The sequence below is a fragment of the Rhyacophila brunnea genome, unplaced genomic scaffold (genome assembly GCF_057557595.1).
Source record: "Rhyacophila brunnea isolate RB1 unplaced genomic scaffold, BYU_Rbru_1.0 scaffold_20, whole genome shotgun sequence".
In the NCBI taxonomy this organism is placed as follows: Eukaryota; Metazoa; Arthropoda; class Insecta; order Trichoptera; family Rhyacophilidae; genus Rhyacophila; species Rhyacophila brunnea.
Window position 1 is genome coordinate 5,748,871 of NW_028232860.1, and position 24,411 is coordinate 5,773,281.

At 33.2% G+C, this 24,411-nt stretch overlaps 1 protein-coding gene and 1 long non-coding RNA gene across 2 annotated transcripts in view; both read left to right on the top strand.

Annotated features, from left to right (window-relative positions):
* Positions 1 to 20,882, top strand: part of LOC147071114 (protein toll-like) — a 110,431-nt gene extending 89,549 nt beyond the window's left edge. The window contains exons 3-6 of the mRNA XM_085948532.1: positions 13,257 to 13,432; positions 15,412 to 16,002; positions 17,005 to 17,166; positions 19,188 to 20,882. Of these exons, the coding sequence (XP_085804658.1) occupies positions 13,257 to 13,432; positions 15,412 to 16,002; positions 17,005 to 17,166; positions 19,188 to 19,892 (1,634 nt within the window). The 3' untranslated portion in view covers positions 19,893 to 20,882. The remainder of the gene's footprint in view (positions 1 to 13,256; positions 13,433 to 15,411; positions 16,003 to 17,004; positions 17,167 to 19,187) is intronic.
* Positions 7,688 to 12,111, top strand: LOC147071115 (uncharacterized). The gene is made up of 3 exons (XR_015070764.1): positions 7,688 to 7,825; positions 10,804 to 11,031; positions 11,725 to 12,111. It is a non-coding gene; the product is annotated as an uncharacterized LOC147071115 (long non-coding RNA).
* Positions 20,883 to 24,411: the final 3,529 nt, after the last annotated feature.

Consider the following 24,411-nt stretch of genomic DNA (forward strand, 5'->3'; position numbering starts at 1 on the left):
TCGCTGATGACTTGAAACTCTTTTTGGAAGTTGTCACCTTGGACGATTGTCGTCAGCTAATAGATAAGATTGGGGCAGGCGTAACAAACTAGAATTCAATATTGATAAATGCAATCTTTTGTTGTTTACCAGAGCCTCAAAAGTATTGTTTTTCCAATACTCGATGCATGGCAGAGTTCTGTCACGAATATCATCTGTAAGGGATCTTGGGATTACGTTTGAGAGTAGACTGACATTTATTAGCCATATAGTTACCATTTGTAACAAGGCGCTTAAAATGTTGGGCTTCGTCATGCGTACTTCCCGGGTCTTTTCGGATGTTACGGTATTAAAACTTTTATTTAATTCTTTAGTTCGAAGTAGACTTGAGAGCGGGTCTATTGTTTGGGCACCGCATCAGTTGAAGTATGGCCTTATGGTGGAGAGGGTTCAGAAGAAATTCTTGAGACTCCTTTATTTGAGGTTGTACGGATACTATCCGTGGCTTTATCCAACTGACTTTCTCTTAGGCATGCTTACATACAGCAGTTTGCAATTTAGAAGAAATCTTTATTTGGCTATGTATTTTTTTCGACTTATACGAGGTATAAATGAGAACTCTGCCATTCTGGGCAGTGTTGACCTGTGTGTCCCTGATAACTATCTTAGAAATAGAGAACATCAGTTGTTTATTCTCCCAAGGTGCAGAACCAACCTGCCACTGGTAATGCCAATTAGGAGGGCGATAACTATGTTCAACGAAATTGCTTCGAGTGTTGATATATTCCACCTACGTGAGGATGAGTATAGGTGGACGTTATTTTATAAATTTTTAAAATAGGGTCTGCTTAACTCATCCGGTGTATTTCCATGTACCTATATAATTAATATTTTTGTATGTACATTTATTTCTATTGTTTAATAACATACTATCTATCTTTTTTTTATGTCATGTTGTGAACGTCTTAAACTTATAATTTGTAATGTCTACAATATGTAAAAAATAAATAAATTTAAATATAATATGAAACATACATAACTTGAAAACACCTCACACCCACTAGAAAAAATCACAATAAAAAAAATACGATTTGAATCCGTATAATATCCGTCTGGTATTGCACCAATATGCTTTAACCGATCAAGCTACGAGCCTCCTACCTAATTGCAATAATTTAAACTAGTAGGTCTTGCATGAAATGCTTATCAAATTGCGTTATTATTGACTATCGGTTTTTGTATTTCAAATCAAGGAATATTAATTACCTTAATTACTAACCGACGTCCGGCTCTCGCCAAATATTTAGTTATAACGTCTACTTAAACTTGCTAACAATTTTTAATAAACCATTTCTGTTATTCATCGAATAATTCACTAGATTTGAGAATGTAACATTCCATAATATACTGAACATACATAATTTGAAAACACCTCAGATATAATAAATACATACAAGAAAAAAATACATTTGATAAAACACGTCGCCTGGCGGGATTTGAATACGTATAGGTATCTACTGGTATTGCGCCAATATGCTTTAACCAATTTAGCTGCGAGCCTCTATTAAATATTATATCTAGATTATGTGTTATTTTCCCTGTCTTATTTTTTGTATGTTTTCAGATTTATATTTAGTGTATTATCCCACGTAACCAATGGATAAAAGTAGTTTAGAGAACGTCTCTCGGTTATATCAATGAGACGATTTTTTAAAATTTTCGGTAACGTGGTAAAATGAGTGATCTCTAGTAGCGTCGAATGGAGGAGAAGAAAGTTGGAAAGGCATGTAGCTTTTCAGAAGAACCAGTGACAACGTCAATTAAACAACTGGACCAACAACAACTGAAACAACATGACCAATAATCAAGATCGGTCTAGACGAGGGGTGACGAACCTTTTCCTGTCAGATAGCTGCATTAATTTATCTTACATAACATAAGACCGCATTTAAGAAATATACATAAAAATGCATGTACAATCACCTTTTAACTTTTGTGGTAGATGGGTTCTAAAGGATTTTTTAAGAAGAAGCGTTTTTTTTGTTTTTTCTCGATCGCGTTAATCGAGGAATGAGTGTACATTATTTTGTGAATTAAGAAAAACAATGAAATTTATTTACGGGTTTATACATTAAAATTCATATGTAATAATATACATATATTTACACGGATATAGTAAATATTTATAATTATTGAAAACAATTTATAAATTTACAACTTTTAATGTCAAGCTTTTAATGACTGGGTTGTATCTGTTTTTTCTTGGAAAGTGTTGGAATATTTGGTTGAGGCGTAGATGTCCGCAGTTTCAGTATCTAGATCCTCTAAAAGGGATTTCATGAGTTTAAAAATCGTTTTTAACAACCTTTCGTTGTATTGTAGAATTACTGCGTATTATTCAAATGACGCTAATTAATATTTATTCTATTATCTGAGGAAAATGTTCATCCGAAATTTGTTTATGAAGAAGAAGTGTTTTTAAAAAAAAAAAGCTTTTTACGGAATGCCCGGATTTTTTTTCCACATATATTATATCACACAAAATGCAACATTCATTTCCTAAATTTACTTTCAATAACTCACATCGCTTCTTATCTTATCTCATCTGTTCTTCATAAAATGCAACTATCTGTTCTTGCTGAGAAAAAGTTTTGGCTAACTGTTCCTGTGATAGTCAGTACACTTTAGAATGATACGGCAAAATAAAAATATTTTGTAAAATTTGGATTCAGTCAACAAGCCACAGGTTCTTCACCCAATCCAATCCCGAGCCAAAATTCTGATTCCGGGATTTTGGGATTACAATTTGACAACCCCGGGACTGGTCCCAGGATTTTTTTTCCATTTTTAATATAAAATTGTTATAATATTTACAAATAACATTGATAAAATTGGTCAAAAATAAATCTAGTATAATTATTGTAGAACTAGTAAAGTGATTTTTTTTAAATGTTATGAATATATTGATAATTTTAAATAAAGACCTCAAAAGTTCATCAAGTGCAAATAAGCTGCAGGAAAAGCTTCTTAAATTCAACGCTTGATTCAATCAATGATTATAGAATAATTAAACATTTTTGTCACGGATGTTTTCTATTGCGAAATAATATTATGATAATTCATCGCGACAATTACTTATACTTATACATAAATACATTTGATGCAATTTGTTTTATTCATTCGATTCACTCAATATATTGGCATTTTGGCAGCTCTTAACTTTTAATTCATTTTCAAAAACGTAAACGATTGTGCTTTTTTAATGCCGAAAATTCCGGTACTTTTGATTTTTAAAACCGGTATTTAGGTATCGATAAATGCTGGAATACCAGTTTTAAAATACCGGTATTGCAATCCCTATTTGGGATTACCTCGTTTATCTTTGGCAAACAATATTTTTCATTCAGTTAAGATAGGTGTGTAATAGTTCAATGAATAAAATCATAATATTTTTATTAGGTACACTCGTATGTTTAAGCAAAGGACTCTTATACCTTTTTCCATTAAAATTTAAGTGTTAGTTTGTATTCATGCGTTTACGCTGGTCCCTAAACGAATATGTAAATTACCAATAATGGCAGCAAGGGATTAATACCCACTCAATATTTGCTCTTAATTTTAATATGAAAAGCCTCTGCATTATACCCTAACCTAACCCTACCTAAGACTACAGGGAACCCCCGTAGTAAGGTGAGAGAGGTAAAGATAATAATTGTCTATGCACGCATTCGTGAAACGAGATATGTTTAGAATTCACCCTTACGATTAATTAAATACATCATCGAAATTTTCACCCTATTTGCATGAGGTAAATAGATGCACAAGTACACGGGAAATGATACTCATATCAAGACTTAATTTTTTACCTATCTGCTGATTGTTAACTTAATATAAATTAAATGAAGGGGATGAGCCTCTTTTAAGTGGAATTATCAATATAAAATAATTAATTTTCCTTTGGTGTCAAAAACATTTGGTAGAGTGTAAAACATTTGCGTCTTACAAAAATTTACAATGTATTGTTTTTCAATTTGCATTTTAATAAATTTGATAATCCCAATTGATTGACCGATGGCTAATATCGTTTTTTGCGATGCCCTCATTTTTTTTAAATAATTATCAAATATACACAAGTACTACCAGGTAGGGCAGAGTTTGCATTTTCGGTAAGTACAGTAAATACCAGTGGCGAAGGGTGGAGATAGACTGTTAAGATCCGCCATAAATGATGCACACTAAACTTTGTCAGTCATACGTATTTGTTTTCATTGAAATAAGACTACAATTTACAGACGGTGTTGGTTAGTTTTTAAAATTTAATTCAACCCTGCGAAACCAAGCCATAATTAATTGATAATCGTCAAAAAATACTCATCTATTTATAAAAAAAAAAAAATATACATAACCTTTTAACGATATTTTAGAGATAAAATTATATTTGTTATCTATTATAGTTTGGTTTAGGCAGTGTTCAATAAATTTTTAAAAACTAACCAATACCACATTCTGTAAATTGTAGTCTTAGTTCAATAAAAACAAATACATATTATGACTAACAAAGTGTAATATGCACTATTTATGGCGGATCTTAACAGCCTATCTCCACCCTTCACTAATGGTAAATACAGTAAGTACGGATAAGTAGAAAAGTTGTGTAGCTAAATAAATATCCCTTCTAAACTTTAGACGGCTGTCACATCTAAACTCGCCTTGTCTACCGCACAGCCATAAACCAAACCTTTTAAGAACGTCGCTTCGATGTTGCATATGAAGACCGCGCACTTCTACCTAGCGGCAGTCGCGCGTAATCTCTCGAAACGTATATTATTTTGATGCGGCGACCGACGAGCCGGTATAAGAATGACCAATTCGTATGTGTACGTATTCGTTCTGGCATCTTCGACTCGCAGCCTGAGACGCATGCGATTTGTTGATAGCAGCACTAGTTTCAAACTAAAAACTTGCATTCGACCAATTTGGCAAAATGTGTTTTGTGAATAACGATGACGTCAGATCAACGTATTTGACACGTTGCAGACGGACGAGTTTAGGTGCGAGAGCAGGTTTCAGCTACAGAATGTAGGCATACCTAAGAGAAAGTTAGTCGGACAGAGCCACGGATAATATCTATACCGCCGAAAGTACAGGAGTCCTTTGTACGAGCATATTGTGGGTCCCGGATTCGAATCTCTGGTCCGGGAAAATAAAATATTGTTTTTCAATGTGTGATTGTATCCAGAGTATGGACATAATAGTTTGAGAAAGTGGTTAAGGGGGGACATGCTCGTCGAAGGTCAAAATTGAGTTTTTATTGTATTTTCAAACCATGATCCTGGAGACTCCTTAAACGTTGTAGATAATCTCTTTATATAATTTTGAAGCCTTATTATCCTTTATAGTTATTTTAAACATTTGATGACTGCATGAAGTATTTTTGTTACATAAAATAGTATTCTTTTAAACCTCTCGCTCTAATGTTTTAGAATATAGTCATATTTCGGTACATAACTGTGCAGTGGTGTTAAGATTTTTTACATTTATTAATTTTTAAACGCATTTATAAAACCATTAGCATAATTTATTACGAGATAATTTTTGTAAAATATTCACGATAAAAAATTACATTGATAATCTCTGTGATCCCAAATTTGACAAGAATTAGGCATTTTATTATTCAAAAAATCGGCAAGATTAACACATTTCAAGATGATTCTAAAGATATTTATTATAAGCTATGTCTTTGACCATTCAAGTGTGATAAACATCTTATGAATAATGATTGCTTTATAATAATTATTGACCTAAGAATAAGGTAGTGTTTTTTTGAAATACGCCATTTCTTTTGTCATTCCCCAGTGGTAAAGCTACAACATACGGCCGTAGCCATAAATTGACAAACTATAATTGAAGTAGGGAGTAAAATGATATTGACGCGCGTGTTTGAACATGTACCGTTTAAAAAAAAAATTAAAAAAAATTGGTTAGGTACATGTTCAAACACGAAATCTTGCCGATTTTTTGAATAATAAAATGCTTAATTCTTGTCAAATTTGGGATCACAGAGATTATCAATATAATTTTTTATCGTGAATATTTTACAAAAATTATCTCGTAATAAATTATACCAATGGTTTCATAAATGCGTTTAAAAATTAATAAATGTAAAAAATCTTAACACCACTGCACAGTTATGTACCGAAATATGACTATATTCTAAAACATTAGAGCGAGAGGTTTAAAAGAATACTATTTTATGTAACAAAAATACTTTACGCAGTCATCAAATGTTTAAAATAACTATAAAGGATAATAAGGCTTCAAAATTATATAAATAGATTATCTACAACGTTTAAGGAGTCTCCAGGATCATGGTTTGAAAATACAATAAAAACTCAATTTTGACCTTCGACGAGCATGTCCCCCCTTAATAGTAATATTTTTCTCGTCAAAACAAACATCTGCTGATAGATTCTCCACTCTGATGCCCACAATATGATTTTGAGTTTTTAGGATCGAAAATAGTAAAAATATAAATAATATAATAATATATATATATATAGGTAAGCATAGGTAGGTATATAATCTATATATCAATGGCAAAAGGTAGAGGTTGGCTGTTAAGATTCGACATAAATAGTGCACAATAAACAATCTCAGTCAAACGTATTTATTTTTATGTAAGTAAGACTACAATGTATTTATAGCGTTTGTTAGTTTTTAAAATTCAATTAAACCATGCCCAATCCAAACCATAGTAGGTAGATATTAGTCAAAAATATTGGTTTATCTATAAAATATCTAAAATTATGCCATTAATATTATATAATTATACCCTGCCTAATGCAAAGCTATATTAGAATGATAATAGTCAAAAAATATTCCATAAAGTATTCATAACTTTAAATATTTTATAGAAATAAGAATATTTTTTAGGAATTATGGTTTGGTTTAGATAGGGCTTAATGAATTAAAAAAAACTATGTTTAATAAAAATACATATTTAATATGTATTTTTAATTCAACAAAACAAATAAATATCACTGTGCACTATTTTTGTCGGATCGTCATGGTTTAGTTAGGCAGGGTTTAATTGATTTTTAAAAACAAACCAACACCATCTGTAAATAATGGCTACCAGTTATTAAATGGCATTCTTTACAGTATTATTATCTTTCATTGCAAAATCAAATCACAGGATTCGACATATAAATAACAAAACATAGTTTCATGCCTCGACTGAAAAAAAAATTTTTTTTTCGATTACCGCAACATGGTCCAGCCAGTCCAGACAATCTATATGGTCCAGAACAGGTTGACATAACTCACTACTATATAAAATATGGTTTGCCTTCCCAGTAATCGGAATTACTAGGAAGTGTCTCTAAAAAAATCCCAATTATATTATTATTATTTTATTCGCGTACTAAAGATTCGCCACTACTATTGTCGTGTAGTAGATAATACTTTATTCATAGTACATACATTTAATGCTTTGTAAAATCAAACTTGTTTCGTTGATTTATTTACAAACATTCCTACAAACAGTAAAAAAATTATTAGCATATAAAAGCATTTTGATATAAAAAAAAACCATATTATTTATAAATATCAAATTTATCGATTTTGCAAGAGATACGCTTACACATTTCCTGTGACAAAAATAATCTACTCCGCCAAGCTGACTAATTTAATATACAATCATTATTTTGTCGCATCGACGGGAAGCAGTACTCATAAAAAATAAGCTAAAATACTACAGTTTATAACAATTAAAAAATAAAATTGTAAATTTGTTTCAGTGTTATTACAATTCTATTCAGTTGGGTAGCCTAAAAAAAACACTACCGTAAGTTTTTACATATTTATATTTTATTAGTAAGCCAAAATACCCTGGTGGCGAGCGGTAACGCATCAGTTTATAAAGTCGTGGGTCTCAGGTGTTAATCCCGGGATTAACGGCCCATATGCTCAGCGTTGGTCAAAATGGAGCTGTTATGGTATTTTCAGAGAAAAACCCTGGACATTCCTTAAACGTTGTAGATAAACTATTTATATAATTTTGAAGCCTTATTATCCATAATATTTATTTTAAAGATTTGATGACTGGATAAATAATGTATAAAGTATTTTAATTGCATTATTAAATAGTATTCTTTTAAACATTTTGCTCTAAAGTTTTAAAATATAGTCATATTTCAGTACATGTGAAGTAGGGAGAAAGATCATGTTAACGCGTGTGTTATAACATGTACCTAACCGAAAAACAAATATTTTTTTAATAACGGTACATGTTTAAACACGCGCGTCACTTTATTTATCGTTTGTCAATTTATGGCTACGGCTGTATGTTGTAGCTTATCCAATGGGAAATGCCAATAGAAATGGCGTATTTCAAAAAAATACTACCTTTTTCTTAGGTCAATAATTATTATAAAGCAATCATTATTCGTATGATGTTTATCACATTTGAATAGTCAAAGACATAGCTTATAATCAATATTGTAAATGCGTTTAAAACTTAATAAATGTAAAAAATCTTAACACCACTGCACATGGATGTACTGAAATATGACTTTATTCTAAAACATTAGTACAATAGGTTTAAAATAATACTATTTTATATAATAAAAATACTTAATGCAGTCAATAAATGCTTAAAATAAATGTAAAGGCTTCAAAATTATATAAATAAATTACAAGGAATGTCCAGGGTTATGCTCTGAAAAAACCGTAAAAGCTCCATTTTGACCTACGCTGAGCATGTGGGCTCTTAAAAACCCATGTATTGTTTATAAATGAGTGTTTACACCCAAAAAATTAGCCAAAGTCCATTTCTCGTAAAACCAAAATCTGTTACGAAAGCTTTTCGTGAGGTGGCCAAGTCGCATTGTAATCAATTGTCAATTTAAAAAAATAGGTAGTGTTGACTTAGTCCAGTACCGAAGGGTGGAGGTAGTCTGTTAAGATAAGTCATAAATACTGTTAGTTTTTAAAATTCGATTAAGCCCTGTGAAACCAAGCCATAATAAATAATAGTCAAAAATACTCGTCTATCTATAAAATATCTAAAATTATGCAATTAAATCATATAGGTATAACATTGAATATAATATTATTATATGGGATTCCAATCCCGGGATCCCGGGATCCCGAGCTATTTTCGATACCTATGAATCCCGGGATTGATAAACATAATCCCGGGATTTCGGTATTGATTTTTTTTATCAATTTTTATGGAAAATAAAATAAAAGCGAAAATAAAACAGAAAAAATACTACATTAGAAATAAACTGAGTTGAATGAAGTTTGATTTATACCCATGTGTAGGTTGCCGATTCATTTTATTTTTTCACATGAATTATTAAAAATGAGAAAGATTGGAAAAAACAATGCTTCGCACTTTTAACAAAGTAATTCTACCATGATATCATAAGTTTTACGGCAGTTTCATATTTGGCTGACTAATTAGATTTTGCATGTTGAGCAAGTGGCTGACATCCATTTCTTGTAAAAAAAAACAAATCTGTTAATACAAACCTCTACTCTGTGGAGGCCTATATGATCCTATTAGGATCGGATATGGTCAAAAAATTAGATTTATGATGCGGAAAGGCCATAAAGTACGCCATGATTATTTGCTTTACTATTTTAAATCTCGCTATTCCATTCATTATGTCTTTACTATCAGAAACAGCAATCTCATATTAAATTCACATTATTATTTATATTACAATATTATTTACTCCATTAAACTTGTGTATTTCCAAGATTGAACGTATACAATATTAACAATAAATGTCTTAAATAGTATAAATTATACTAGATTTATTTTTGACCGATTTTATCAATGTTATTTGTAAGTATAAAAATTTTATGTTAACAATGGAAAAAAATGTCAATCCCGGGACCAGTCCCGGGATCCCGGGATCGTCAAATTGTAATCCCGAAATTCCGGGATCAGAATTTTGGTTCGGGATTGGATTCCCTAATTATTATAGATAGAATAATATTTTTTATCTATTAAATTTAGTTTGATTTAAGCATGGCTTAATGAATATAAAAAAATAAGGTAATTGTGCCGCAGAGGTGGACACAAGCTTTTATATTTAATTTTTTACGAAAACAGTATATTCCATGTAGACAATTAAAATAAATACCTTTTTCTGTCGGCGTATCTGCTTTTCGATCCAATAATCGTTAATTGAAAATTTTAAATTTTCATACATTTTGATACACCATTATCATAAACTAAAATTATATGAGGTAATATTAGGTTGCGGTAGGTAAGATAAGGTTAGGTTAGGTTTGTTTTGGTCTAAAAATAAAGTTGGAAAATCTCATATCCACTTCTGCGGAACATTTACCAAAAATAAACCAACAATATGACGTGTGACATGTATTCTTAATCCAACGAAAACAAATAAGTATGAATTAAAAAGTGTGCAACATTTTATCGTTTCGCCCAAAGTATAACAAAACCTTTATGGTTTGGTAGGCAGGGTTTAATTGATTTTTAAAAACTAACCAACACCATCTGTAAATTGTAGTTTTGGTGCAATAAATACAATTATATAATATGACTAACAAAGTTTAATGTGCACTATTTATGGCGAATCTTAACTGTCTACCTCCACCCTTTACTACTGGGACCTACATAATATTGACTGTAATTATTACAAACGAGTATAATCTAAATTAAAAAAGATAGAGGTAAAAAATAAAAACTATATTAAAATAAAAATAAATAATAATCACGACTGACACCATTTGTACAAATACAATAAGATCAGATAAATTGACTTCCATTTCAATTTATATTTTCAGTTGAAGGCCAGAAATTAGGAAGAAAAATAAAATTATCCCACAGGTCATTAAAAAATAATTGATGTGCTGCCAATGGGATGGCTTTATTTTGTACAGTCGCCGCAATGTCTACGTTATTTTCGTCAGTGCGTTTCCCGCTTGATGAACCGGTTCTTTGCCCTGCACCTTCCAACTGCATCTGCTCTGGTGATGCTGAGGAAAAATACAAGGTTATGTGCCCCGATGCAGGTAAATAATAAGCAATATGTTTTATCCAGATAAATAAAAATATTACAAAATATTAAAAGAACTTACTTCTGATATTGCGCAGATTGCGAATTCTTATACTGCACATGAATTACATAGGGGAATTTTAGGTAATCAGGTATCGTGGCAGCTCATATTTGTTTTTTCATATAGTTTTGCATTTTTTGTACTATATGTTAATTAATATTATTATATTGTACCTACAATCATTTATTTTGGTAATCTAACCATGCTCATCTGTCCTCAGTCAAAGTCCACTCAGTGCAAGACAACCTCAGTTGTATTAATCTACTCCTGAGATATTCCCAAGCCTAAAAAACACACAATTCAACATAGATCCTAGTGATATGCTCGTTTAAAACCGAGTGTGATGCGGGGCGGGATGGTTTGAAGGAGTGTATGTTTCTGGCTCAGTTGACTTATCACTATCTTCTTAGTTGATCTGTTGGGATTGGTGATGGAAGTCGGTATGACAAACATTCCAAAAAATATTTTCTGTAGTGGATGGCTGGTTAATTTACGGGATGGGGTTATTATTCCCTTTTAGATTTTTTTTGTATGGAATTGGAGACATCTCTTTGTGAGGGATAGTATTTGGTATTACTATCTAATATATTGTTTTTTTTCTTATATTTTAGAATACCTACCTATTTAATTTTATTCTTTTTCTTTCAGAAAATCCGTCATTCGTGTTAAAAATATGTCACAAAAATATGGAAATAAAATGTGCGAAAAAAACATTTTCCGCTATTTTGCCACCACTGTCGAAGTTCACTGGCAAAATAAACTCTGTGTCAATCACAAATTGCCCCCTGCCGACTACATCGTATAGAAAAATCTTCGAAAGTAGTGAACTATCCAAGAATTTTAATATTTTTGAAACACGAAACATGACTAGACATCATCTAAAAGGACTGGAAGAATGCAAAGAATTAGAGTTGTCATTTATGGAAATGACCAAAGCTGCAGAAGATGCTTTTGATGATATGATAAATCTCATAAATTTGAAATTACTTTCGTGCAATATGCAATCATTTAAAAGTAGCTCATTCAGCTCTATGATACATCTATATAGTTTAAAATTAGTTAATAGCAGCTTTTTTAGTATATCTCCGGGACTTTTTCAAGAATTACGATCATTAAGATTCTTAACATTACAGAATAACACGTTGATAAATCTGCACAATGAATCTTTTAATGGTCTTAATTATTTGACACGTTTGGATTTAAGTATGAATAGTATAACATCTTTACCGAACAGCATATTTCATGGTCTTCCTAATTTAAAAATACTTAGATTGAGCACAAATAATTTAAGTTCTTTGCCCGAAAAACTTTTTTTCAAATCAACATCAATGTTAAGTTTATTCTTGAATGAAAATAATTTTAAAGAAATACTGCCGCATTTTTTTAGTGACTTAGACAACTTGACAGAGTTAAATCTAAGTGACAACGAACTAACATGGATAACTGAAGTGTCATTTTTTTCACTGCGTAACCTACAAAATCTCAATCTGGATAACAATAACCTAACTTATGTGAATGGGTAAGTGAATTATTATAGCCTATTGCTTGGTTGGCTATCAGGTCATTCTTTACAGTTATCACTTTAGCATGTTTCCCTTTTAATTATTGGTAGACATTTTGGTGAAATTTGGTTATGTTCGTGCGGGTGAACCGAAGCAGATAAGACTAAACACCAGCGGATAAAGCCAAACTAGCGCCATTTAATCGGTAATGCGCGAAGTTTTTTCTTAGTTATTGTATTCGGCTCATTGCCAACTAGATGGCGCTCGTTCGGCTTTACCCGCTTATGTTTGGTCGAATCAGCTTGGGTTCGGCATTACGAACAGGTTCGATTTTGACCGACATGTCTACCAACCTAAATTTTTGCCGTATTATGAATTAGAGATAGCGGCCGATAACTGTTTTTGTTTATCGAATGCCTTTCTTGTTAATTTTGACCAATTAAAACAACGGAAACGTGTTAAAGTGATATCCGTTTAGAATAGACCTGCAGATGTCATATATAGGTATAAGAAAGTTAATTGTTTACATTTTTTGTTACAGACAATGCTTCAGAAATTTAAAATCTTTACAGGATCTGAGTATAAAACATAACAAGTTAACATTTATTTTTTCTTTAAACATTGTATCATTCACACATAATATAAGGCTTATCGACTTTTCTTATAATAAGATTGCAGTGATGGAAGTCAAACTCTACGATGATTTAAATCACGAAGAACTGTCAGTTTTCTCTACTTTGGAGAAACTAAATCTTAGTCATAATTATTTTAAAAAAGTAGATCACATATGGAGATATAAATTTCCAAAATTGAAATACTTAGATCTCAGTTATAACAAAATTTCCGAACTTCAGGTGAGTTAATTCGCTTATATTCATAGGTATCACATATACATTCATAACACTAACACTTTATCGTTCTGATTTATCAATTTTGGAAAATGTTTTTTTTTAAATATAAATTTTCTGTCCTTTCCAATAAGATTGCAGAGCTTAAGGGGGGACGTGCGCCGCGTAGGTCAAAATGGAGCTTTTACTGCATTTTAAAAGCATGATTCTGGACATTCCTTAAACGTTGTAGATAATCTTTTTATATAATTTTGAAGCGTCATTAGCCTTTATATTTATTTTAAACATTTGATGACTGCATAAAGTATTTTTATTACATAAAATAGTATCCTTTTAAACCTCTCGCTCTAATGTTTTAGAATATAGTCATATTTCAATACGTCCATGTGAAGTGGTGTTAAGATTTTTTAGATTTATTAATTTTAAACGCATTTATAAAACCATTAGTATAATTTATGTCGACATTATTACAGTAAAATATTTACGATAAAAATTTATATTGATAATCTCTGTGATCCCAAATTTGACAATAATTAGGCATTTTATTATTCAAAAAATGGGCAAGATTTACATGTTTAAAGATAATTTTAAAGATACTGATTATAACCTATGTTTTTGACCATTCGAACGTGATACACATTCTACGAATAATGTTTGCTTTATAATAATAATTGAAAAAAAATTGAAATACGCTATTTCTATTAGCATTTCCCAGTGGATAAGCTACAACATACGGCCGTAGCTATATATTGATAAACGATAAATGAAGTACGGAGTAAGATCATAGTAACGCGCGTGTTTGAACATGTACCGTTTTTAAAAAAAATATTTTTTTTCGGTTAAGTACATGTTTAAACACGCACGTTAACAAGAGCTTACTTCCAAGGTTATGCTCTGAAAATAGCATAAAAGCTCCATTTTGACCTACGCTGAGCATGTGGGCCGCCGGTTAAGTACCCAAAGCGTCTTTGGACGCCCTAATTACACCAATTCTTATGTTAATTACTATCAATTAACTAATTGCGGCATAGAAAGGATTATCAATTTCATTAAGTGTCAATAGTATTAATATTAAAAATTCGCTTACGTACAGTAATTTTTTTATCTAGGGGTTTTGTAGCAAAAACAAATAAAAACTTACTTGCATTCAGTGTGTAAGGCGTTGGCCTTTCATCCGAGGGCTCTGGGTTCATTTCCGGTGAAGTCACGATTTATGTATGCAATTTTCTAAAAGCCTGGGTGTTTGTGATTATTTCACATAATATATTCTGATTACACTGATGTTTTACTACAATACTGCATTGGGCCTCATGACCTGATTGTGGTGATAAAAAGAATATAATAGATACTAAAAACATTCTGAAAAACAAGATACTTTCAAAGAAAACCAAAACAACTCACTACGATACCTCTTCTACGGCTAGTATTAACGTTTAGGTTATTATAGATATATTATTAGAGAAATTTTAATAACTTTTGAAATGGGAAGAGAGAAAAATATTAGGGGTTGTAAAGAAGCATTTAAAGGTTTGAGGAATGGTATACTCATTAGATTACTGGGATAGTTACCAACAATGCAGGCTATGTACGCATCTTCTGAGAGGAAAAGAATTAAGTACCTAGAAAGCCAAAGCTCAGTCATATCAACCGTAGAACAACAACGCTGTATTTTCCAGGGTGGAAAAAGTTTTTTAGGAGGCATTGATCCGCCAAGGGTTGCAGTACCTACCACAAATAATGATAATAATCTCCAATGTAACATGCTGCATTTTATTATGGTTGTAATACTTCCAATGTATGTAGTATCGTTCAATTTTGTACTTATTAAGTAGGTTTTCTCGTTTCTGTAAATTCTAAATTATGTTATAATGGACGTTATGCCATGTTTGTTCTTACCTTCACTCTACTCTGTGGAGAATATTATTATGATCTTGTTAGGGTTGGACTTGATAATGATTATTATAAAGTGAGTATATTTATTTCAGTTGGAAAACATCATCTTTAAGTCTGATATGACTGTTGTCGACTTAAGAAACAACAGTTTACAAGGAATCTATTTACCATATTCACTACCAGAAGATTTAAGCGAAAAGTTAATTGATGTAAAAGTTGCTGGAAATCCAGTCTATTGTAACTGTAGTATTTACACATTTCTAAATTACCTTAAAGAAAATAACGGTAATTCATCTGGCGTAAAAGTGGATATAGACGCAGCTAAATGTAAAGCACCACATCGACTAGAAGATACTTTGTTGAGTGATCTTAAAGTCGAAGAACTGTGGTGTCCATGGACAGAAGATGAGATTATATGTCCAGAAAATTGCAGCTGTTTTCGTCGATTCTCGGTTCAATCAATGATAGTCAATTGTTCCAACTACAATTTTCAATCAACCATCGTTATCCCAAAATCAACATCAGATTACATTGTTACTGATCTTTACTTAAACAAAAATGACTTAAAAGATTTGTCAATATTTTCGAACCAAACTTATGCTTACAATCTGATTACCAAATTATATGTGGCTGGTAATAGAATCTCCGACTTGAGTATCCAAGACATCCCAACAAATATAAAGGTAAATAATAATTAATTATACTATATTTCGTAAATATTCCATTTGATTATAAAAATAGTCTTCCTACTCACAATCTATATTGAATGTCTTTTAAGGTTTGGTTGCTATTCATTTATCCTAGTATTATTCCGGTATTTTTTTTTATGGTTGCGCTTTTAGCAATGGACTGTAATTTTAGGATGCGGATCTAGGGGGGGGGGGGTCAACCGCATAGAAATGTTTCACCGGTCCTTTCTTTTTATACTAAAACTTGATTTTGCATAGTAAGCAATTATCCAAATATCATACGATTCTTGCCCATTATTATTATTGATATGTGATAAAAGGGGCTTCAATTTTGACCGTACTTTATTATTTTTGATTACTTATTATTAATTTAATAAAATATATTTTTGAAGTTATACTTCTTTAGGCGAGTTTGGAAAATCAGATGAGAGTGTATTTTTGTAAGTGTATTTTTTCATGTAATATGTACATAACATAATTTATTTTTTCACATAAAAATAAACGCACTCGATTGGATTCGAACTACCGATTGTTCGGTTATTAGCCGAACGCACTACCATTACGCCACAGTATGATACTCCAATCATGATGATTATACAGTATAATATGATGGTTTATAATTGTTCCGTTGCCTAGGCAGCGAATTTATTATTGTCGGCCATTTGCAATTCCTTACGGAAACAAACTATTAAACGTCATAGTAGTCAAAAATAAAAACAACGATAAATAATTATATAATTTAGTAATATAAGTTAAAGTGTATGGAAATAAACCAGCGGCGTTCCAATTAGCGGTCCTTTTTTGAGTGTGTAATTTAAAAAGATAATTAAGAGCTAGTCAAAGAATCTAGGTTATCACAAGTTTTGTTTTTGTTTTATTACGCCAAAGAAGTATAACTTCTAACGCGCGTACATAAGTACACGCCGATTTTTTTTTATTTATTCATTCTTGAAAACAACAAGACATATTTTATTATACAATTCATTATCATTTCAGGTATTGGACATAAGAAACAATTTGCTATCGTTTATTGATTCGTCATTAGTCAATAAATTTAGCAATTCAACAAGTCTGAATCAATTATGGTTTTCTGGAAATCCCTTCGACTGCAACTGTGACAATAAACCTTTCATTCGTTTCTTGGAGAAAAGGTTATACGTACGTATTAGGCAATTAACTTTTATCATCCTCAATAAGAAGTATTCAGTGTTTTTCAAAAATTCAGGAAATTTTACAAAAGCCAACTTACTTTTCTATCTAGGTACTCATATTTTCTTAAAGTAAATTTTCTGACTCATTTTCTTCTGGTTATGCTATTAATGCAATCCTTGTCCCCCAGGAGGGTGATTGTTCTTTTAAAACATTTATTTTTACTTCTTCGTGGGTTCATTGACAATCTATATATTATACTGGCAAATATTAATTTTCATGATCCCACCAATATCATTCGTAACAGTACAGTCTTCATGACACCTCGTCGCAGTATAGATGTGATGTTTCATGATGCTGTTTATCGTGCGATTAACTTATTTTTTGGCACCACTGAGGTTGATTTGTTTTTTTATTAATTATATCATGTTTGTGGACGTGTTAAATAGGTTAAATTTATAATTGTATTTATCATTTTATTCTAATATCAACATAAGCATAATATCCTGTTTTTTCTACTTTCTTGTTATACTAGTTGTTATTAAGTCATTTTTATATTTTTTTATTAATAATGTATTATGGCGCATTGGCCAATCGCTGTAATGCCGTAATACTCTTTCTAAATAAATAAATTATTATTATAATAATACGTCACACACGGATAATATTTTGAAATTTATATATAATTTTTTTTTAACATAGTATTATGCCAAGAAGTTCAACTATATCAGTGTGGGTAGAGCTTGTGATCCCGAGTTTTTCAATTTCTTGAGGTTCGAGATATCTTGAATTTATGCATATTTCTCGAGAATTTGAGATTGGGGTTTTTGATTTCTCGAGAATTCTCGAGATTATCAAAAAATCATTATTATTACCAAGTTACCTCTTTTGGGTGACCTTTTTTGTGATCTTCCTGCAGAAAAATCCATTTACGGTCAAATTCAACAAATTCCGTTCACCATGAAAGTTGGGTCATCAGAACAATAATACTGTCGAGACCTTTGTTTAGCTCTTTCGAATAAAATTTTTATACAGGGAAAAGTGAGAAATTCTGTTCAGACGTCGTCGTCGAGTATCTTCTTTTTTTTTCAGAGAAATAAAATTTTCATAGGCACCTTAGGCTCGTGAAAGTTTCTAAATTTCTCGAGAATCTCATCAATGATTTTTCGTGAAATGAAATTTCGGAAAATAATTTTTCTTTCGAGATAAGCCTTTTCTGATTATATCTGAAGACGAGATTCATCCATCACAACCTTGAAATTATTTTGGGGTGTTGTATTTCTATACGGCAATTTCGCATTATTGAAGCATGCGGCAAAAAGTCGAAACGTGCATTACAAAAAATGACTGAAATGGAATAGTAAAAAACTAAAATCAATTATAATTTATATTATTATAAATTTATACTACCATGCATTAGGGACTCAAAATATATATAGACTGACATCAATTTATGAAATAATCTCTTAAAAAACTTCTTCGTGAGACCATCAAGGTCCACATCGAATAAAATAATAGTCAATAAAAACAAATATTTTGTTAAACGTATTTTTAAAAAGTGCTGATATTTTGGTCTCTAAAAGTATGATTTCGCTAGTTTTATACATTAGAGTAAACGTCAAATGCATATTATTGGTGAGAATGCCTGCAACCATGTAATTTTAAGCCCCTCGATGTATATTTGTTTCTTTGGTTTATACGTACCTATGTTGGTATATTTAGGTGAAAAAATAGCAAAGCATAATCTTCTCAGATGGTCTTATCATCTCATAAGTTGTTCCAGAGATATTATTTGAAAAAAAATCTGCCGTAATAGCCATCACTGTTATTGTAATGATAATCAGTATCATTCTAGGAGCTTCCACTGCTCGTTTCTATAAATATAAACTGAGCATCGTGCAATTTTATAAGCACATTTTAGTTATTAGCTTATTTTGCAAATAGCGTGGTTGCGTAATACATAAATCACTTCATGTTGAATCATGTTATCTTTTAAAATATACAGTTTGTGTAATTTTTTGTATATTAAGGTGCAAGATTACCAAAACATCACCTGCTCGGATGGTCAGTACATCTCAGAAGTTGATCCAGGGGCATTGTGCAAAGAACGTTTCACCATAATAGCAATAAGCATTGGAGCGATACTAAGTATCATCCTGGGAACATCCGCTGCTTTATTCTACAAATATAAACAGAGCATCATAGTGTGGCTTTTCTCTAAAGGACTGTGCATGTCGTGGGTGTCAGAAAAAGAGATCGACAAAGACAAATGTTATGATGCATTCATTTCCTATTCACACAAAGATGAGGATTTTATTGTGAATACGTTATTGCCTGAGTTAGAAAAAGAGCCTCACCCATTCAAGATATGTCTGCACTCCCGAGATTGGCTTGCTGGCGAATTTATCCCAAACCAGATCGCCAGATCCGTCGAATACTCCCGACGAACTATAATTGTATTGTCCTCAAGCTTTTTAGAGTCCACGTGGGGAAAGATGGAATTCAGAGCAGCGCACACGCAAGCATTGAAAGAACGACGAGTAAGGGTAATTTTAATACTATATGGTGACATCGGACCCATCGATAATCTGGACGTTGAACTAAAAGCTTATATCACCATGAATACATATATAAAATGGGGTGATCCGTGGTTCTGGAGAAATCTGAGGTACGCTCTACCGCACCCCCAAAATGTGAAAAGAATCTCATCAACCGTCAGATATACTAGAGTTTGACAATATTCTTGCACCTCACAGGACATCGCCCGTTTAGAAGTCTTTTGTCGGTACTTTTTAACTTAACTTCAAAGGAAACACCAAATATGAAGCCGCCCGAATAATTTTCCAATTTTTATCTTACAACCATCATATTATTATTATAATATAAAATCATAAGAGGTATTTTCCGATATGAATATGTTTACATTTATGTTTTTATAATAACATTTCAAATTCAAAATGCAATATTTTGATAGGTCCTACAGATTTTATGCAAGATTTTAAAACAGAAACAAATGAATGCTGCAAGTATTATCGTTTGCTTACTTTCCACTCATTGTATAAAAGATTTTTAAAAAAAGTTACCAATATCCTACATCTTATCACATAAATATTACATCATTATAAATTAATATGTTGACATGACAATAATTTTAATATAAATGTCAGAATTTGTATTTTGCAAATCGAATGTTTGGTTATTGATTGTTAGGAATGATAGAAAGAATGAAAAAGACATCCGATGGCCAATGTTCAAATCCTGGGTCTTGATAATACACATATAATTCAGAGTATACACCTTACGTATTGAGAAAGTAGTTAACATCCATTTCTCGTATAAACAAAAATCTGTTAATACAAATCTCTACTCTCTAAAGGCTTATAATATTATTTTTTTAGGTCGAACAATAACACAGTCAAAATGGTGTACATATTAACACAGTCACAATGGTGTCATCCCCTAAAGACCTAATTCCTATAGAACCAAAAAAGATTTGAAGCAGTATTGAGACACCTTATAGCAATTAATATAATCAGAGTTGGCTGAAAAAATAATAGGCATGTATTAAATAATTTTGATGTTAGAAGTTGTAATAATTTAACGTGCTAACTAAATTTATAATAAATTAGGCTAAGATTCTTAAGTTAAGATATACTTATACATAAAATAAGTTATTAGAATATATTTTAATTAAATAAAATAAGAAATAATGTAAATTATACATAGTGTAAAGATTTTTGACTAATCATTCATAGTTTTAGTATTTTATATTTATTTCAAAAAGCATTGATTTTTATAAAAAAATAAATTATGTTGTATCCATATTTTCAATAAATAGGTACTTATATTAAATTTATTAGTATAATTTATTACAATAAATATAGTGAATTTAACAAAAACTTTTTTCAAAACTATTTGTATGTATCAGTGGCGAGAGGTGGAGATAGCTCGTTCAGATCTGACTTAAATAGCGGACACTAAACTTTGCCAACCATTTTTATTTGTTTTCATAATACTGATAATGCTGTATAGTTTTAAGAATACAATTGAACACTGCCTAAACCAAACCATAATAGTTTATGTAGGCTATGAACGACCAGACAAAAATAGTACAGATTTTTTCGGACATATTTATTTTCGTTGAATTAAGAATACAAACTATTACAGAAAGTATTGGTAAGTTTTTTAAAATGAATTCTCTACGTAAACCAAACCACAATAGATAAAAATATTCTTTTGTCTATAAAATATCTAAAATAATATTTATTTTGACTATTATTTATCATGGCTCGATTGACGCAAGGTTTTATTGAATTTTAAAAATTAACTAACACTTTCTGCATTATGTTATGAAAAAAATACGTATGACTGACAAACCAGCGCTCCAAATAGAAAATTTTACGAGCCACAGCGCTTCATAATTTTCCGAAAATATTAACATAGTTATCTAATCACAAGTATGTATATTTTATGAACATAAGAAAGTGTGTTCGATTTTTTGTTATTTGTGCTATCTAGTTCAAACGGCCAAAATATATTTTTTAACGGTTTTATGAACCGAAACTGCGCCCCGGTACGCTCCGGTCCATTTCGACTCTTGTGACATTCTAACCTCACCCTTCGCAACTCTAGTAGGAACCTATAAAAATCTTCAAGGATGTATTTTTCACATCAATTTAACTGCAAATGTAAATGGAACCAATGCTGACCCTAGTGAATTCTTCTACTTTCACCCTGTCACGAACCAGCATTGAGGCATAGGGTAAGCACAAGTTCGCGCTACTTCCCTCGATCCATTGCACAGAGTTGCGACTGAACTGTCGAGCCGTGCGGACGTGTTTTTGCATCGCTATTATTTCGCTTTCGTTATCTTCAATTTTGACCCTGCTATTCACAAGTTTTTGATCCCGTTTCTATACTAATACCTTCGCCTGCCCTTGGAATACGATTTGTGAAACTTTTGTGTGTTTTCCCCTTGGACTTTCCCGGGAATTGTGACTTTAATTCGTTTTATAATAGTTACGTAATTATTGTAACAATAATATTTATTGTGCGATAAATTGTGGTTGAGTGAGTGACGTGTGACGAGTGTTACCTAGCGCCATGGTCAACCACAAAGGGGACCCCATGCAAGTGGAAGGAATGTCCACTAGGAAGCGGAAGTCAGACGTGGCTGAGGGTATTGGTGACCCAAAGCAGGCCCCCAAGGTCAAGGATAAAAGGCCTGAGAAAGAAAAAGAGAAAGACAAGCAGAGCACTTCCACCACTTCAAAGGGCAAGGGCGTTAAGTCAAGGGCTGGTTCAACCTCAGCATCTTGCGAGGAGATCAGTCCCGTGGCTTTGAGTATTCTCTCTGAGTCTCGGGAGAGTGCGTCCAGGGCGACGATTGCCATCAAAAGGGCGCTTGCCACCGTCGAGAAGGACAGTCGTATTGCCAGAGCAACCGTGAACGCAGTTGCCGAGGAGCTTGATATGGCAATCACTGAAACGTGGGCCATAGCGATAGAGCTGGAGGCACACAAGGCAATTGTGAAGGATCGTGCCTCCTTAACGAGAGCCATCATCCAGGCTCCTTCTAATGCTCCTCCCAGGGCTCTTTGGAGTGACGTAACCCGTAGAGAGGCTCAACCAACTAGAGTCTCCGAATGGCCACCAGTTCCTCCGAAAACTGTCGCCAGGCCGGGGGTGATGTTTTATCCGACTAAGGAGGGCCAAGAATCGACTGCCACAAAGGAAGCGGTCATGAAAACTATTGTGCCTGAAACTTTGGGAGTGCACATCACCGGGGTACGCAAGATCCGGGGAGGCGGGATCATCGTGCATCCCAAAAGTGACGACGAGGCTAAGCGGCTCATGGCTGCCCCTGGGCTGACTGAGGCCGGCTTAAAGGCCCAAGTCGCGGGGAGAAAGCTTCCCCGCGTCATAATTTTTAATGTACCCATTGAGACGACAGAAGAGCAGCTCAAGGAGGCAATCATAAACAATACCCAGGAGGCGTCTGGCCTTGCATCTGAGGGTTACGCTGGAACTAAACTGAGCCACAAGGCGGGACCGAAGACCGAACGTTGTCATATGATAATGTCGATCCCTGGAAAGGCTCGAGAGGCGCTGCTTAATGATGGCAGACTTTTCATGGGGTGGAATTCGTTCCCTGTGCGTGACTTTTACGGAGTTGTCAAGTGTGCAAAGTGCCACTTATACGGACACATGGCTAAGGGTTGCAACGCTAAGGTTACAACGTGCGGCCACTGCACTAAAGAAGGGCATGACAGAGCAGATTGCCCCACCGCTGACGAACCGGGCAAGTGCCCTGCGTGCACGCGCTACAAGAAGCCGAACGGCCACTTGGCCACCGATCCCGACTGTCCCGCGCGCCTACACGCTATTGAGGAGGAAAGAAGCCGCACTGATTACTGTCCGCAATGATCTCCTTCGCTCAGATAAACGTGGGCAGAGGTCGAGCCACATCTGCCGAGCTGCTTGAGGTTGCTCGGGATCAGAATACGGACATAATTATGATACAAGAGCCATACGCCTTTGGTCACAATCGGGGCCTAAGCGGTGGCCGTATCATACAAGCTACCCCGAAATCTCTAGCTTGCATATTTGTAATTGACACCGCACTGACTGTGTTGCATCTCTCGCATCTATCCAATGAGCTCTTTGCGGTGGCGGAGATTGCTAATAACAGGGGGCTCTCCATTGTAGTTATATCTGCGTATTTTCAGTACAGTTCTTCTACCCTGTATTGCACAAAACAACTGGAAAAAATCTTATATGCTTGCAGAGGCAAGCAGATAATTGTTGGGGCGGACGTTAACGTCCAGTTCTTGCTCTGGGCCCCCTCTGGGCCCAGACGTAACAAGGACAAACCTGAGCCACTCGAAGAGCTCTTGGCCGCCTTTGATTTGACGGTGCTAAATGACCCTAACGGGCCGGCTACTTTCTCCACCAGAAATGGTGAGTCACATATTGATGTCACTCTGACATCCAGTGGCGTTGCCAGACGCGCCGTGGACTGGCAGGTCCACACGGACGCGGTGGCTAGCGATCACCGTCTGATCACATTTTCGTTCAGAGTTGCGGGAGATGCGGCCCCATTGAGCCAAACCGAGAGCCTACTACTTCCCAGGCGCTTTCGGACGAGCGGTGTCAATTGGGATGCTTTTGACGTCAAAATTGGTGGACTGGCCTCTGCCATGTCGGCTGACGATCTCCACTAAAGAGCCAATGACTTGACTGCGTTCATTACTC